The sequence below is a fragment of the Poecilia reticulata genome, chromosome 2, assembly GCF_904066995.2.
Source record: "Poecilia reticulata chromosome 2, P_reticulata-male-v2, whole genome shotgun sequence".
Taxonomy (NCBI): domain Eukaryota; kingdom Metazoa; phylum Chordata; class Actinopteri; order Cyprinodontiformes; family Poeciliidae; genus Poecilia; species Poecilia reticulata.
The window spans coordinates 33,679,450-33,695,545 of record NC_088831.1 but is presented as its reverse complement, the minus strand read 5'-3'; the positions used below and the strand labels follow the sequence as shown (position 1 = coordinate 33,695,545).

General features: G+C 38.3%; 1 protein-coding gene across 4 annotated transcripts in view; it reads left to right on the top strand.

The window, feature by feature from the left end:
- LOC103461646 (hyccin 2) overlaps positions 1–16,096 on the top strand; it is a 44,088-nt gene that overhangs the window by 6,550 nt on the left and 21,442 nt on the right. For all 4 annotated transcript variants that reach the window (XM_017303684.2, XM_017303685.2, XM_081604216.1 and 1 more), the window contains 2 exons: positions 10,270–10,354; positions 15,569–15,647. In XM_017303684.2, coding sequence (XP_017159173.2) covers positions 15,597–15,647 — 51 coding nt within the window. In that variant the 5' untranslated portion in view covers positions 10,270–10,354; positions 15,569–15,596. The remainder of the gene's footprint in view (positions 1–10,269; positions 10,355–15,568; positions 15,648–16,096) is intronic.

Sequence of the window (16,096 nt, the reverse complement as noted above, 5' to 3'; positions counted from 1 at the left end):
GCATGCCACAAAACCTCAAGGTGGCCCATTGTTAGACGTGCTGAGCAGCTTATGTAGCTGTTCTTTCCACATTTTGCCCCCTCTTTTTTCTGAAGTATGAGACGTCATGGACGCTTAGTCAGCAGCAGGGCTAAACACTGCAGGATTAGCGGTCATGTGGCTGGTATTACGATTTCTATCAACTCTACCATAAATAAATCCCTGAACATAAAGACTCAGTTAATTTGTTTAATGGGGAGTTTGGCAAATTATATTTAAAAACATAAAACAGCCTCATTTACCTTTCAGTATTTTGATGGTTAATGTTCAGCCTCTGAACGCGTTGTTAGTAGCACAATATCCAGATGCAAATCATTTCAGTGTGGGCCTTCCCTGAGAGGGAATTGCTCAGTACGGGTGGGGGGTGGGGTGGGGTGAAGGGTGGTGCTGTGGTCCCTAATGTCTGTGATTGCCGCTAGGGGGGGTTCCACTGTAGTTCAGAAGGACTGAACTCATGAATCCCTTCTTTAGTAGATGTTCTTCTTGGTTTGCTTCCATAAATCCTCCCATCAGCTGCGAAACCTTCTTTGTGAGAGCTAGTAAAAACAAATATATCCCCACAGTATTATACTACCACCACCATTCAGGACCAGGATGGTGTGTTCATTGTGGTGTGCAGTATTAATTTTCCACCACACTAGAGTTTTTTTCTTTTCATTTATAAAAAAAATAAGAATGATGTGATATTTTCCTTCCACTTCACAATTGCACACTATTTTGTATTGATTACATAAAATCCCATTAAAATAAGTTCAAGGGTTGCGAATACTTTTGCTAGGCCCAGCATCTGGTAGCCGGGTGCGTATCCACACATCATTTGCATCAGAAGCATTTGTATGCCCCAGTTTGCAGAGCAGTGGAGGCAGGGGAACAGGATGTTGTTAGCAGTCACCTGTGCTGTTTCTGGCCCAGTCTAATTGGTGGAACTGTGTGTGTGTGTGTATGTGTGTTTGACTGCAACACAGCCCATCCCAACACTTCTGGCCCTCCAGCTGCAGCAGAGCTAATTTTAGCTCTGGATGTGCGTACGCCTCAGTTCCCAGAGCCTGGCCTATGAGGGAGGAGAACGGGATGAAGGAGGCAAAGCAGCCAAGTTCATTCTCTGGATCTACCCACATAATCATTCTTATAAAAGATTATAACCCTGTTATGAGTCTGACATGTATGTTTGCAGAGAAGTAGTTTCCCATGTCTTTGTCACTGTGTCCTTTGGACAGCCGTATTGATTTGCTCAGGGACATATTGACTTCAGTCACAGTGGCCTGTCAGTTGTTGACCTTTACTCTCAAAGTCTTTTAATTCAGTTAGAATTTCACAGTGGCGTATGACTACCTGTCTGCCCTTCTGTCTTTCTAGCCATTTGTCATCTTTATTCCTGTTGGAAGACTTGACTCCTGTATTATTTTCCAGTGCTTTTTTTCTTTTTTTTTATTTGCTATTAATACACCCTGTGCTATTTCAGTGCAGGAATGCCTACGCTGCAGGTGAGTGGCTGGTTGTTGTTACTACTGAGAGAAGCACAGCCGATTACACCAGACTGAGTCACTGTAGTCGGGAATTAGAGTTAATCCCTCTGCCTAGGAAAAGTGTCTGGCTGATGTGTAGATGTGTGCATGACAGGGAGCACCAAATTCTCCTCTGACTTTAGAGATGCAACAAAGGAAATAAGATGACTCCATGCTTTGTATTGGTCTAGATTTACTCTCGCTGGTTAGCTCTGCTGCAAATTTAAATGCAAAGACGGATCTTTTAGCTGCAGTGTTGCAAAAATGTTAGTGCAAAAATAACCTGACCTGAAAGACACAGCGTGTTGGGGCTGAAAATAGGAGTCAAGAACGACAGCTAATCAATGTGCGCTGTGTAGTGGTGTCATTATCCGACAACAGAATCTCAGGAACAAAAACAAACCGACACAAACAAACTGTTCCCAATATATTAATGTGCAAAGTTAAGTTGGGGGAAGGGAAGCAGAGCTTACCTCAAGGCATTCATACTGTCCTAACTTGAAATGCTTTTCGAAGTAGTTGAACAAAATACCGTTGCAAAATAATGTATACCCCTTTTAACTTAACGACCGTAAACTTTAATGTATTTTGTTGACATTTTAGTTGTTGGACCAACACAAAGAAATGCATGATACATGGATTTCAAACTTTTATTTTTAAATTAAAATCTCATAATTGTTTCTTGAACTTTTATTCAGTTCTCCTGCGTCAATATTTGTAGAATCACCTTTCACTTCAACTATTGCTTAATTTTGTTTTTTGTGCTGTCTGTACCAGATTTGCCCACATGCTTCGTTGTTCGTTTTCTTTTTTTCTTACCACAGAATAATAAAATCTTAAATTACCATTAATAAGGAGAGGTAAGATTTCATTAAGATCAGATCGGATCAGAGTAAAGAGGACAACCTTTTCTTTTTGATTTGCTACTTTACAGATAGACTTTTACTCTTTGATTTCGCCTGTATCAGAATAAGATAAAGCCGCAGGAACGAAGGATTTTGGCTAAAAAGATGGTGTTAAAGAGTGCAGCTACAGAGCTTGCACGGGTTTAATAATTTATGGCAGACTGAGCTAAGCTGACCTTGAAAAATCCCATACTCTGTCACTAACCTGGCTGGGCTCACTCGGGCCAAGACAAGAAGATGGTGAGGAATGCTGATTCAAACCCACATGCATAATCCATTCAAAGCCTTGTTCTTGGGAAGGCATCCCTCTGCTAACATGTCTATTCTTTTCTTATGTAATGCTAATTACATTCTGCAGCAAAATATGTTCTGTCTTACTAGTTTTATTCATCTACTACCCAGGAAAGGAAGCACTTTGCCGTTTAAAATAACTCTATATAGAAATTCCATACTAAATTAACAGCATAAAAATGAGTTGTAGAATAAAGACTACAGTTTGCAGTTACTGATTATTTTGAAGGCAGGATAGACAGGCACATGTTTTTTCTGTATCAACATTTCACAGTCGTATTTGCCAAGTTTTTATCTATCAGAAAAGGATGTGAAAACAGTTTTGATTGTAGCTGCTGGTTCACATGAAGTTTTAAAATACATTAGTAGCGAAAACAGTTTTAGCTGTGATAATGGTGAAAGAAACTGCACCTGTGACCTGAGCCTGTTTGGACGTTGTTGTTTTTTTCATGACTTTTTTTTGCATTTTTCCGTTGGGAAGTATTGCACCGCAATGACAGACTTCCCTCTAATGGTGCCAGGCTAGCACATTTGCATCTGTCATTGTAATGTTTTAAGTTTTTCCTGCACTAATGCACATGTGTTGTAACTCATATCCTGTTGAACTGCACTCATAGTTTGATCTAGTCACATAAATAGATTTGACTTTCAGAAATCCTGATTTGCACAGTCCATGTTTATTGCAAAATCTCAGTTGTTTCTTGCTGCTCTGAAGTGAATCATTTAACGGCAACAACAGAGCTGCCAACACAGACTGGGAAAATATGCAGCCATGGACACGCCATAGACCTGAGAACTGATACAAACCCAGATTGAGTTGATTGGTTTATCTTTGTTTGTGCGGCTCAGATAAAGTCTGTTTAGACTGTAGCTCAGGATTACCTCATCGACCCAGCTCTGTGTGCTGCAGAGGTAAAAACTGAAAGTACTTTGCTGGACTCTATCCTTGTGTTTGTTTACTCTGGCTTAATGAGTCCATTAGACAGGGATATGATTCATCCCTAATGAATGAAGGGTATTCTGGGGTTTTTGAGGAAAGCCCATGTTCTGAACATACTTGGGATTCATTCTGTGGATTGCCACTGATATGGCACCTGTTTGAAACACTTTATTTTCAGTGGATTTTCACCTATTTTATATTTACATCCTAGTTGAGATTTTTCTGTCCCCACTAACAGTACACCCAAACATAGAGAACTAGGATGGTTTTTAGTCATTTGGTTTATTTATTAGTTGTATGAAAATTTAGGGTTTTTGTCGCCGTGCTGCAGCTGTCATGTACACTGTTTGTATTGTGTGTGCAGGTGGTCAGCAGAGGAGAGGAGACTGTGTGGGTGTGTGTGGAAATTTGGCACACCCACAGAAGGCAGCCTGCACACAACATGTTTTGCTTTTGTTTTGAATTTGGCCAGATTTGATTGATGGCATTAGGGAATCTATTATCCCCATTCTTTGCCTGGCAAATGCATTACCTGTTGAGTTGCGGAGTTAGTAAGGTTCATGAGTGAATCAGTTTGAAGAGGTTATTGAACTACCTACCAAAATGCACCTCTTTTTCTTTCTTTCTTTCTCTCCATTTATGATGTGAGATTTTTTTGTGGAATATGCTAACACAAAGTTCTCTCCACACTACTGGCTGCTCCAGTTAAGATTAACATTATTAAAATGTTTTTTTTTTTGTTTTGTTTTTCTGCAGTCAGTCTCACTCAAACATTGAGATAAATCCAACCTTTAACTGTATTACATTGGTTTAGCGAGGGGGAAAAAACATCCTAATGTGCTCACTTATTGTCACCTCCACTATTAATTATTTTTAGTGAAGTATTTTTTCATGAAATATAATTTCTAGTTTACTTTTGTAAGATCACCCGAGTGCCAATGAAACTCTATAAGGTAACATGAAAGATAATTGACTGGGATATAAATACAACATGAAACAGACAGGGCTCCACAATCTTGCGATGACCAGATCGGTTGTGATAGGGCTGCTCCGTTACTCATGTGCTATCGAAACCTCTCTGTGACTTTCAGCATTTTGGGCGCTGAAAGTGCCCAAGTGTTTGTGCTGTGAGATGCAACCCATCTAGTTAAATATTACACTGGCACACAAAGTGTGAACTCATGTCACAGCCAACTATTACTGCGCTACAAACAGCCTCTTGCGTTGCTGTACATACAATAAATTATGCATCTCTAAACATGGAAGCTCATTTCTGTTGGTTACAGGCCACCAGGTTGGATGAGGACTCAATCTTATATTTTTTCCATGAGCTTTCAGAAGACTACCAGATTTCCAGAAGACCTTTTAGATATCCGTGTGCCACAAAACGAAGTATTTTCTGAGTCGGTATTAAAAATGTATATATGTAAGGTTTGCTCTTTGGTGACATGGGACCAAAGAGCATTCCTGGTGGAACTGGTGTAAAACACTACTGATGCAATAAGAAGTGTTTGAGTGAGGCTTTCATTTATAAAAAGTTGAGTACCGATCTGGGTTTTCTATGGCTTGAATGAATCACAATGGGCCACATTCTTAACTGATTTAATCTATTCTCAAACTAAGTACACAAATTGCACTTTCTAGCTTTGCTTTTAACCTCGCGCGCTCAGTCAATGGTGTGTTGAGCCGAGTAATTGTGATCTGGGATTTGAAGCATCGTAAACAGGATGGGCTGGCACTCTCCTATTCCCTTGTGAAATCCGTCACAGGACAATGAGCAGGTCCTGCGTAGAGGAAGAGCAGCCCTCTGAGGAAAGTTTGCTTATTGTCATTCACCAAGCCTCATTAGCCGCTGGACATATTTAGCAAACAGTGATGGCTAGCTGCCGGGTTCTGGTAGATACTGAGATGAGACGGTTGCAGAGCAAGGAGGAGTGAGCTGTCATTCCCAAGTAAGTTCCAGCTAATTTGGATTGGTTGTATCCAGACGGAAGGTCAGAATTAGGATAATGTTTTTTGTTTCTACCTGTAGCTGTTAGTGGAGTTTGTTTTACTCAAACTTGTTTTATAATGACTCATATAAAGAGGTAGCAGTGTAAACATAAGTAATTTCCACATCTCTTGCCTGTACTGGTTTATTTTGCTAATAATCTGAGGACTTTACTTACAACTACTTTTACTCAGAATTCTAGAAACTCCCATCAGTTTCTATCTTAAAAGATTCTCTTCTAATAATATATCAGCTCAGTTCAGTTTAGTTTCAGTAAAAGAAATGCAAAACAATTACACCAGCCTTAAAAAAAACAAATGACATCACTAAACTTTTGATGACAAGCAACATTGCCCAGTATTTTTCCTTGTCTTATCAACAGATGGCACAAAAAGTAATTCTTCTGATTATAATTGAAATTAAATTCAGTTTATTTTCATTGTGGTAGTTCATTCAGTAATGCAAAAGTTATCTTAAGGAGTTAAGTTTTTTTTATATTCTGTTGCTTAATTAATTATCCCTTTCTCACAGGGCAGTTCAGATGGTTTTACTTTCTATTGGCTTAGTTTAACTAATGGTGTCCCTCAGGGACTGGTCTTAAAATCATGCTTTTTATTTTGTGTCAGTCCTGTAAAAGCTAATATCAGCACTGCGAATGTACTTTTTTTAAGTTGATGAAACAGTCATGGTTACCTCAATGTCAATATAGCCATCCATCAAGCAACATTCTAATAGTTTGCCACCCTAGTTATGGCAAGCTGATTGAACACTTAATACTCAGAAAAGGATCTTTCAGCCCAATGTCCACAAATCTGTTCGTTTTAGAAAAGATTTTGTGGATTTCTGAAATAAAACATTTCAGCTATGTTAAAGAATTGTCACATTTTGAGTTAATGTTTTTTTGAGTTTGTAGCTAAACCTGTTCTGGGGCTGGAGAACAATGGGTATGGACAATTCAGGATTTTCATCTCCATCGAAAGATTTTATTGAAAAAGTCTCTTTTGACAGCCCTTTGCTGTTTTTGTACTTTCTTAATAACTTCTTTGAACACCTTATCACCTCTTCGCCTTCTGAAACTTTTTATGGTACATTAAACTACAAGTGTAGCCAAATATATTATAGGCACAGAGGTTCTCAATGCATAGGGCTTAAATAATTAGTAAGCACTAAATGCAGCAGGCAGTTCTTTACGATTAGCATTTTACAAGCAGTGATATTTCAGTAATGATGCATTTGCAAGGAATTGTTGGGCCCCAACTTATTCACAATACCTTATCTTGCATATATGCAGAAAGAACATTGTGGAAAGCTAAACTTGAATTCTAGGAGCTTTAAGGCCTCTTTGTAAGAAAATTGTCACATTGGTTCAATTGATTGGTTCGCTTTTAAAAGTGTAGTGTGAGCTTACACAACTTCATCTGGTTATGTTTAAATTTTCGGCAGTTCCTACCCGATCAGATTCTCCTGAACTGTGCTGGTGTGAAAGTAACTCAAGTCACTTAATCTGTCGTCAGTCAGCACTTCGGAGGATTTACTGATTGATTGTGTGTCTCTGTACAAATACTTAGGCTTTTTTCTTAACAATTTGCTCTGATTTAGCTTTCATATTCTGACATAAACTGAGTTGTACTGTTTTCAAATTGATTCCTGTTATCCTTACGAGGCCAAAAGAGGTATGTTGTTCCTACATTTATGTCTGTAGTGGATTATGGTGAGGTGATTTATGCACTGACATTAAAGGCTCCATTAAATGGATACTGTTTATGTCATTGAGATTCATTACAAAAACTCCCGCATCATTATGTGCTTTCCTTGTGTTGAGCTAGAAAGATTAAGACAGTGGAATATTTTTGATTTATGCAGCTTTTTGGACCACCTGCCTCCATGTCTTTGTAGCCTCTACATTCATCTATGGTGGCAATTATAGTCTCCAGACAGTGGATGTCCTCTTGGCGTCAGCACCAAAGATTCTTGCAGAAGAAAAAAATATATATTTACACCACACCTTATTCTTGGGATTGCCTAACCCTAACCCTAACCCTAAATGAACTGGAGATCAAAAGCACATCTTAATGAATTTGGGGCTAAGAAATGTTTAGGGGCGACCCTCATGACTGCTATCCAGTACGTTGGCTTTTTCAGTTCCAGACCCTGTTTTGTCTTGTGTTCAGAGTTTGTCCCTTTTTCCAGTGTTTTTACTCGGCCTGAAGCCACTGTTACTCTCTGCTTTGATGAGTCATACAGCGATAAATGAATCTGACAGAAGAAAATAAACACATACTTGGCAGCCTTCAGAAGGGAGCGAGGATCCGCGCATCATTTCAAACACATTTATCTCCAGCCGGGCGCGTCCTTCATGTTTTGATTGATTGCCGGTGTCAAATTTGGTCAGATAAACTCATAGCTGTGTTCAAACTGCTGCACTGCTGAAATACTGCTCAACAAAGCAACAGTTTGCACATGAGCCTTTTTTTTTCTTTTCTAAATTATGTCTTGTGAGTCTGCGAAGCATTGATTTTGAATCTTTCCAGTACTGTACATCATGTGGGTGTGGATCCCAAAGATTCCTTTCCAGCCAGCCAGGACACAAGTTGGTCAGCTGACGGTTGCTATGCAACTACGAGGAACTTGAAAATTGACTCCCTCTGCTGTGACACAAAATAACCTCCAAAACAGTGTTTCCTGGAGGAAAAACTGAGCTTACTCTGAGAAAGACTGCTGCATAGGAAACAAAACCATTTTATCGTCAGTAATTTTGTGCATAAGAATTGGAAGCCATTTCAGTAACGGTGGGAACCCTATCGTCTCTCTGTGGCCATTTAAATTTTTAGAAGGGTCACACTCACTCTGTTAGCCCCTATGGTGCAACAGTTACTAATGAATGAAACCACAGAGATCTGTTTTGAATATTTTGTTTTTTCAAACATTTGCAAGTTTCAGTTTATAGATTGCTTTCTCCTTTTTTGAACATGTTCTGACTCTAAAGGTTGGAAATGCTGCTCCTTCATCAGGCGTCTGACTTTTTGCTGTTGATACTGTCCTCAGTTCAGAGAACTATTGCTCACGTGTTGTCCCAAACGGAGATACAAACTTGAGGGGAAGCCTTCTCTGGCTGGGAAAGTCCTCCAGCTAAAGGGAGTTGATGTTTTTTTTTCACCTTGAAGGTCAACGGTTTCTAATAGGAGGTTGTCCGACACATTAGTTGGTTCCACATTAAATGGGTTTACAATCATGTTGAGTTACTTTTTGTTTATTTTTCACATCATAAAATGGTTCAAACACATGGATAAGTTCAGCACATAGCAGCTCTGCTGCAGCATCTATGTATTCCTTCATAAACTCTTCCTCTGCATAAGGGTTCAACTTAAGAGCTATTAACTCACTAATCATGTTGTCTCCTCTGATCTGAGGTCTTATGAACTCTGATTATTTAACTTTCAAGCGCCTGTAAAGTTTAATAACTTTTATCAGACCACATCAGCTCTTCCAGTTTTACTTATTACTTCAGTGATGCTTTTAAATTGTTAGATTTACATCTGATCCAATGCTGCTGGACTTGGTGACTTCAGGATTTAAGAAAGATACGAATGAAGTATTTAAAGTCTAAAATTGGTGCTGCTCCAGATTGGCTGTATTCATCATTGTCCGCCACTTCCCTCAAACTAAACACATGTTGAATATTTGTCAGCCCAGTTCTCTTGAAAAATACGGCATCTAGTATCCTCTTGTCTTTCTCGCAGCTGCCATGATCAACACAAGATCCTTGCCCTGGTATATTCATTTTATCATAAAAATGTCCTTCAGTGTTTTAATCTTTAATTTAAATTTACATTTTTATGGTTGCACATAAGTTTATTCTGAAACCTTTACCTTTTTGTTTACACTACAGTGTATTTTATCTGCTAAAGTTTCACGATTAGTGGTTTATGTTGAGAAACATTTGTTTCATTACACTAATCTGCAGCATGTGTTAATGTTTTAAAAATACACCTTTAACTGAGGTATATTAATGAGGCTGACAAATTTCCATGATAGAAATTTGTCCTCTTTTGTGTCATCAGTAAATGCTGCCTTTTTGTTTCAAAACTTGATTCAGTACAATTGTGTGCTGCTTTACAGTACAGCTGCATTAGAGTGCAGCTGTTTTACTGCTGAAGACTTTTTGATAGTAGGTACGGTTTATTTTAGCACAGTTTCTGTTTTAGTATGGCTGACTGCATGCAGTTGCTCATCCCTTCTCTGAACTGCAGTCTGCTCTTTCTCTAGTAGTCTATTTCTAAAAACAAATTAATATATTATATCTAGAAACAAAAAAGTAACGTTGCTCAACTTTGTGACTGCAGGATTTAAGAGATACAAAAAAAGATGGCTAAAGCAGTTGGAGTCTAAAATTGGCAGAGCTGGCCCACAATCACAACTTCCTCGTCTGTGCAACTATTTTAGATGCCTGTTTGGTTGCCGTTCTGCATAAATAATTTAAATAATCTTAATTTTCCGGTGTCAAATAAATCTTATTTGTGTTAGTTTCTTGGTGCTTACAGGTGACCGTTTTCCTCTAATCTCATTAAGGGGTTGTTTTTTTATCCATCCCTGTTGCAGGTGACCCTGAGAGAGTGACAGATGTGTGCCACTGTGGAGAACCAGTTACATCTCCCTGCGGAGATTTGATTTCCTGGGCGCTCAGGTAGGCAATAACGTTGATGTCTTTAACACATTTATGTTACGTCATTTACATTCCTTTCTAGTACTCGTAACTTTATTTTTCAGCTTTTTCAGCATTCCCAATAAGTTTTAAATTATATATCGAAAATGTAAACAATTTCAGGATGCAGTTATTGTGAGGAGGGCATTGCTAAAGAAGTTAACTGTCCACACAATTCTGTATGCAAACAAAGTAGCAGAAAGTGGAGTGGAAAGAAAAAAATGTGGTAGAAAAGCCTCACAGCCAACAGACTTGAGAACAAGTGGCAGACTATTGAGAGGATTGTGATATTAAGAATTTGGAGGAGATTCACAGGGTGCACCCTGTAGTTGTGTTTATAGCTTGAGACTGGCTTCAGCAGATTTTTGTTTCACAACTAAGAGATTTGGGCATCACACATATGTAACATATATAACACGTATAACATCTGTTGAGAAATGCTAAGGGGATCCCAGACTACAGGATTTGTCCAACCAACTAAAAGACGACTATCCCCAAGTAATGTAGACTTTCCCCAACTGGGAGTCCTGGACTAGACCAGAAATCATGTGGTGTGACTCCAGGGTAAGGAGAGAGAGGAATTTACAGTTGGATTAGTAAACACTTGACATGTAACTAATAAATCTGTGTAATATTTGAACTTCATTTTAGAATTTAGTTAATGATGTAAAATATATTTTTGAAGATATTCACATTTCTTGAAATGCTTGTGTTTACTGAAGGATAATATGAAGTAAAATAGCAGCAGCAAAACTGAAACAAACTATTATCTTCAGTTTGAATCAATAATTATTTCAATGCAAGTGAAAATGTAGAAGCACATTTTTTATTTTTTGCATTAAAAACCGCGGAACGTGGTTTCCAGAGAGACCTCAATATGCCTGACTTAATTACTGCGTTCTGCGTCTGAGAGCGATTTAATCTAAATTGTTTTAACAAAATGAACAGTTGCCGCTGCTGTGGAGTCACTTGACTGCTGTTCTCATGGTGACTGATAAGCCCGCGCTGCCGTCGGCAAATTTCATCTTCGTGCGTTTCTGAGGGCTTGACAGACCAGAGGAAATGAATGAGTCAGCCTTTCATGAAGACTTGAACACGCTGACTAAATGGAGCCTTTCAGTTTGCAGACTCCAAATTTAGGAGCTGTACTCGCATAAGAAAGATTCCACTCGTTGATATTATTGTCATGTTTATGCTTTTCCAGCCCAGCAGCTCCTCTGAGCTTCTTTTGTATTTTTTCTTTCTTATTTGCACCATATTGAGTTTAGCATAATTTATGTTTGATTTAAGGTTTAACCTCTACTGTAAATACTAATGGGAAAGACCTACATGTCTAAGAAGTCCTGTAGGGCATGTTTAATATTTGCTTTTGGATGTGGATTTAAATTTGCATTAGTCCACCCACTGTTTATTTAGGAACAAAGGCCAAAGTCTCCTCTGGCGGATGCTGAACCAGTATGTATAACTAATGCACATAGATTGTGTCGGAAAGAAAATTATTCGCAATAATCGAACTATTTAACAGGTAAGAAAAGTTGAGAATAATATTTTTTAGTGAAATTTTTGTAGATTGAACACTGTTTAATTTGTGAGCCTTCTTAGACTACAGAAATAGGAATATCAGCTAAAGGTTAATTTCAGCAAATCAATTTTAAAAGTAATATATTTTAGATTTTTTTTTACAAATATTGAGCCAGAATTTATTTCTGTTGATTATTGTGACTAAGTCTTACAGTTAAAACCCCAAAATTCAGTTTCTCCGAGAATCTTTTGACTTGCACTATCAGAGGGAAACTGCTAACTTGACAGCCACCGACAAACTCCTCAAGGACGTAAAGTCACAAATGGCTATGCCCAGAGAACCTGGTTATTCAGGCAGTTGTATAGAAGCATAATGAGAAAGTATATTCGAAGGAAAAGGTGTGGTGATGATGATTTAGAGAGCTATTGTCAGCTGCTGAAGTTTTATCAGATCCAGAGTCAGCTCAGCCATCTACCAGGAGATTTTACAGCCCGCCCTTCATTCTTCTCTGTGCAGACAGCTTTATGGAGATGCTGATTTCATTTTGCAGCAGATCCTGGCACCTGCCCACATTGGCAAAGGTATCTATGTGTGGTTTAACGACCAGGGTATCGCTGTCCTTGGCTGGCTGACGAACTCAACCATCTATTGAGCTCATACAATACTTGATAAAGTTACGTGAAATAAAAGCTTGAAATATAACGTTTTTTAGGGGTCTGTTATCTAAATAGTCTATGATGTCACTTTTTGAATTGAGTTTCTGAAATAAATTAACACCGACATGATATTCCAACATGTGTATGTGCATACAAGCTGTCAGTAGTTTTGATTTGACTGTTTTACACGATTTTCTCTTAGTCGTCATTTTTACCATTAAATGTTCGGGGATTTACATCTTCTACACTACTTTCATTTCATGGTGTGGATGGAAAGTTTGAAGCATTTCTTTTTGTTTTAGTCACATCCTCAAAGAAATGTTATATTCTTTCCATCAAATTAATATAAAAAATCAGATAGTCAATGTAAACGTTTTTCAGAGCCATTTTTTTCAGTGGATGGCTGAAAGATCTTTGGAAACAAAAGCAAACTCTGTTCCTGCGAGCTTATTTTTCCTCATAAACTTTGTGTCAACTGGGCGAGCATCAATGGGAAGTCGTGTTATAGTCTTTTAAAGGTAGAAGGCCAAACATTAGCTGAGTCATTTATGCACTTTCACAAACTGTTCCCAAAACCACTTGTTTGTTTTCTGGGTGTATGTGTTCATGTTTGACTGGAAACCTTCGCACTTGAGGTCCTGTGCGGCTCCCCGTCATGATTGCTTTGTGTTTTCTGCTACCATCTTTTCCTCTGTCCTGACTTGTCTCACAGCCCACACACACTGATAAAACGGTAGACTTTCCACGCGTTTCTTCACACATTCATACATGATGAAGCTGCTTTGATCAAGGCGGTTATTGATGATTTTCAGTCTTGTCTTGATATGCAAGCTTTAAAAGGTGTACAGTCATTTCTTCCTATGTCAAGCACATAATGTATTGCTCATTTCCTGTTATCTGTTTCTGATTGGCTAGTCAGTCTTTATTTTTGACTCCTTCCTCAGTAAATGCTGACAGTCAAGGAGCTCAGTTCAAACACAGAACCAGAGTACCATCCTGATCAGTTTGTTGAAACTCTGTTGCCATAAATGTTTTTGTTTGCATTGTACGCTATGCTACATCCATAAAACTCATGCAAGATGTTTGTCTTTCTTTACCTTCGTATCACCTGATTACAGGTCTGAATGAAGTAACGGTTGTTCTGAAAGGGTAAAGCATCTACGCTTCTTGCTTTAAGCTTAACACCAGTGTTTGAAACAAAAATGGGTAGAAAGACTTGAGAGTTTGCAATTTCACCTTCAACTTGAATTAACCTAATGGTTAATGTAGTCACATCATTAGCCTGTCAGTGATTACAAGCTTCACTGGCCGTCTGCCATTATATAATCAAATTTTGTCTGTTGGGCTCAATGGCTCATCACCTATAGTCTGCATTCTGTCACATTATCCTGTGAAAGATCATTGTCAGTGTTCACTGCCTCAGTCCAGAAGTATACACAAACTCCCAGACTCTGGGCATGCCTTTTATGGGATTAATGTTATTTTTCTTTAGATTAAAGTAAGAATATATTTTCCATTGGATGAGACCTGAGGTGGAAACATTTTTGTGTTCTGTGCTGAGACTTATTTTAGCATCTAGATGCTGAGAATGGTGTATAAGAATATGTTTGGAATATTGTGTTGTTATGCATTTCTAGATCATTGAATTGAAAAAGCAGGTTTTAATTTTTTTTTTATTTACAGGCATATTGCATGTCCTACTTCCATCCATGTGCTAGCTAGTTGTCTGTCTTCCACCCGTCTATCCATAACCAGTTAGCTAGCTTTCTATCGGTCTCTTTATTGTCCAACCATTTGCCTATTAGTTTACTCATCTGTTTGTTCACTGTTTCATCTATTTATCCATCCATCCATCCATTCTTGCAATCGGCGTTTTTATGTCAGGTTGCATATTTAAAGTCTGGTTTCTTTAGAAATAGTGAACATCTAAGCCTGGGCTGATGTTGCTTTTGGAAAAACATCCGCTTACAAATCGCACAAAAAATACTACGCCTAATGAGACAAGTTGTAAACAACAAAACCAGACCCAAGCTTGGTCAGCCAAAACGTGAACTGTCATGTGAAATATTCAGAAAATGTCTCTGTAGTGACTCAAGTCATATGCTTAAATACTACTGGTTGCTGATTGTTTGTTTGGTACTGCTGGCTTTGTTTTTACCTGCACAGAATCAAAGTTCACTGTGTCGGTCTTCATCACATTCAAGTCATTTTAATGTCCTTTACAACATCTGTGTATTTTGCCATTTCTTTTTAGAACAAAGAAATAAGGCAACTCTGGACTAAGCACAGTAGAACACTTTGCCTATTATCATCACCTGAACAGATTTACACTTGACCTTTAAATAACCCCTCACCTGCTCCAGCCATAATCTGTACACAACATGAAATTCTACCCCTAGCGGTGATAAAGATGGCAAAACAAGAAACATGGCAGCTGTGGTCTCTCATAAGTTCGTGTTTTGAAGTGACCTGTTATGTAAAAATGTTTTGAGCATCAACAATCTTGGACAGCCAAGTCATAACCATTATGACCTCTGTTTCTAAGTATTACTCTCTGGATGTGCTTAAAATGACTCGCAATTTAAAACTACTACTCGTTGGCATTAACATTTATTTACTTTCATTAATTTTCAGTCGTCCGCTATGGCAGGTTGATTATAATCACGGTGAGAAAGATTTGCTGAAGTAGTGCACTCATATTTTGAAAGGCAGTTAGATTACACACCACTAACGGGTAATTGCAATCCTGGGTATTACTTCTCCTTTGTGAATCTGTCTCCTTGAGAGCCCTTTGACTCTTTCTAAATTAAACTTTGCTTTGTCCTGAATAAATAATTCAAATCAGTCATCTGGATATTCACTTGGATTGAAAATAATACTGCATCTTTCTCATCAGGGAAATGAGGGACTAAAATCGCAACTTCCAAATTGGGCATTCTTCTGACAATGGTGTTCTGTCGCCTTCACTTCTTTTTTTTGTGACTGTATTTCCAACCACTGCCTCTCTCTGTCCACCAGGCATCCAGGAGGGGGGTCTCTGAAAAAGATGCTGGGTTCAGAGCGAGGTGTCGTTGAAGAATGGCTCTCCGAATTCAAGGTAAAACCCTTGAACCCTCCTCTGTGGCGCATCTCATGAGTCATGGTGAAATGTGTCCTTCAGGCTGTTTGTAAGAGAAACAGCAATATGTAAATATAACAACTGTGTATGTGTGTAGAGATAGAATATATGTGGGCATGTTTCAGCTTGAATACTGTAGTGGGTGTAATTCATCGAACTGTTATGTTTACTTAATGTAATAAAGAATCGAGTCCAATTGAACAACTAGTGTTAATTGTAGTTTATGCTCTCTTCAAGTTTTGCTCCTTAATTATATACAAGATCAATCCCAAGTCATGTTGGACTGAACTCACAAAACGGGTCTGTTTCTATCCACGGAGGTCTTGAAGAATTGTAAATGATTTTTTTTTTGTTTTTCAGTCCTGTGAAAAACATTAAGGCACCCATCAAGTATTCTTTTTTCTTTTTCATATATAGTTGTCTAATAT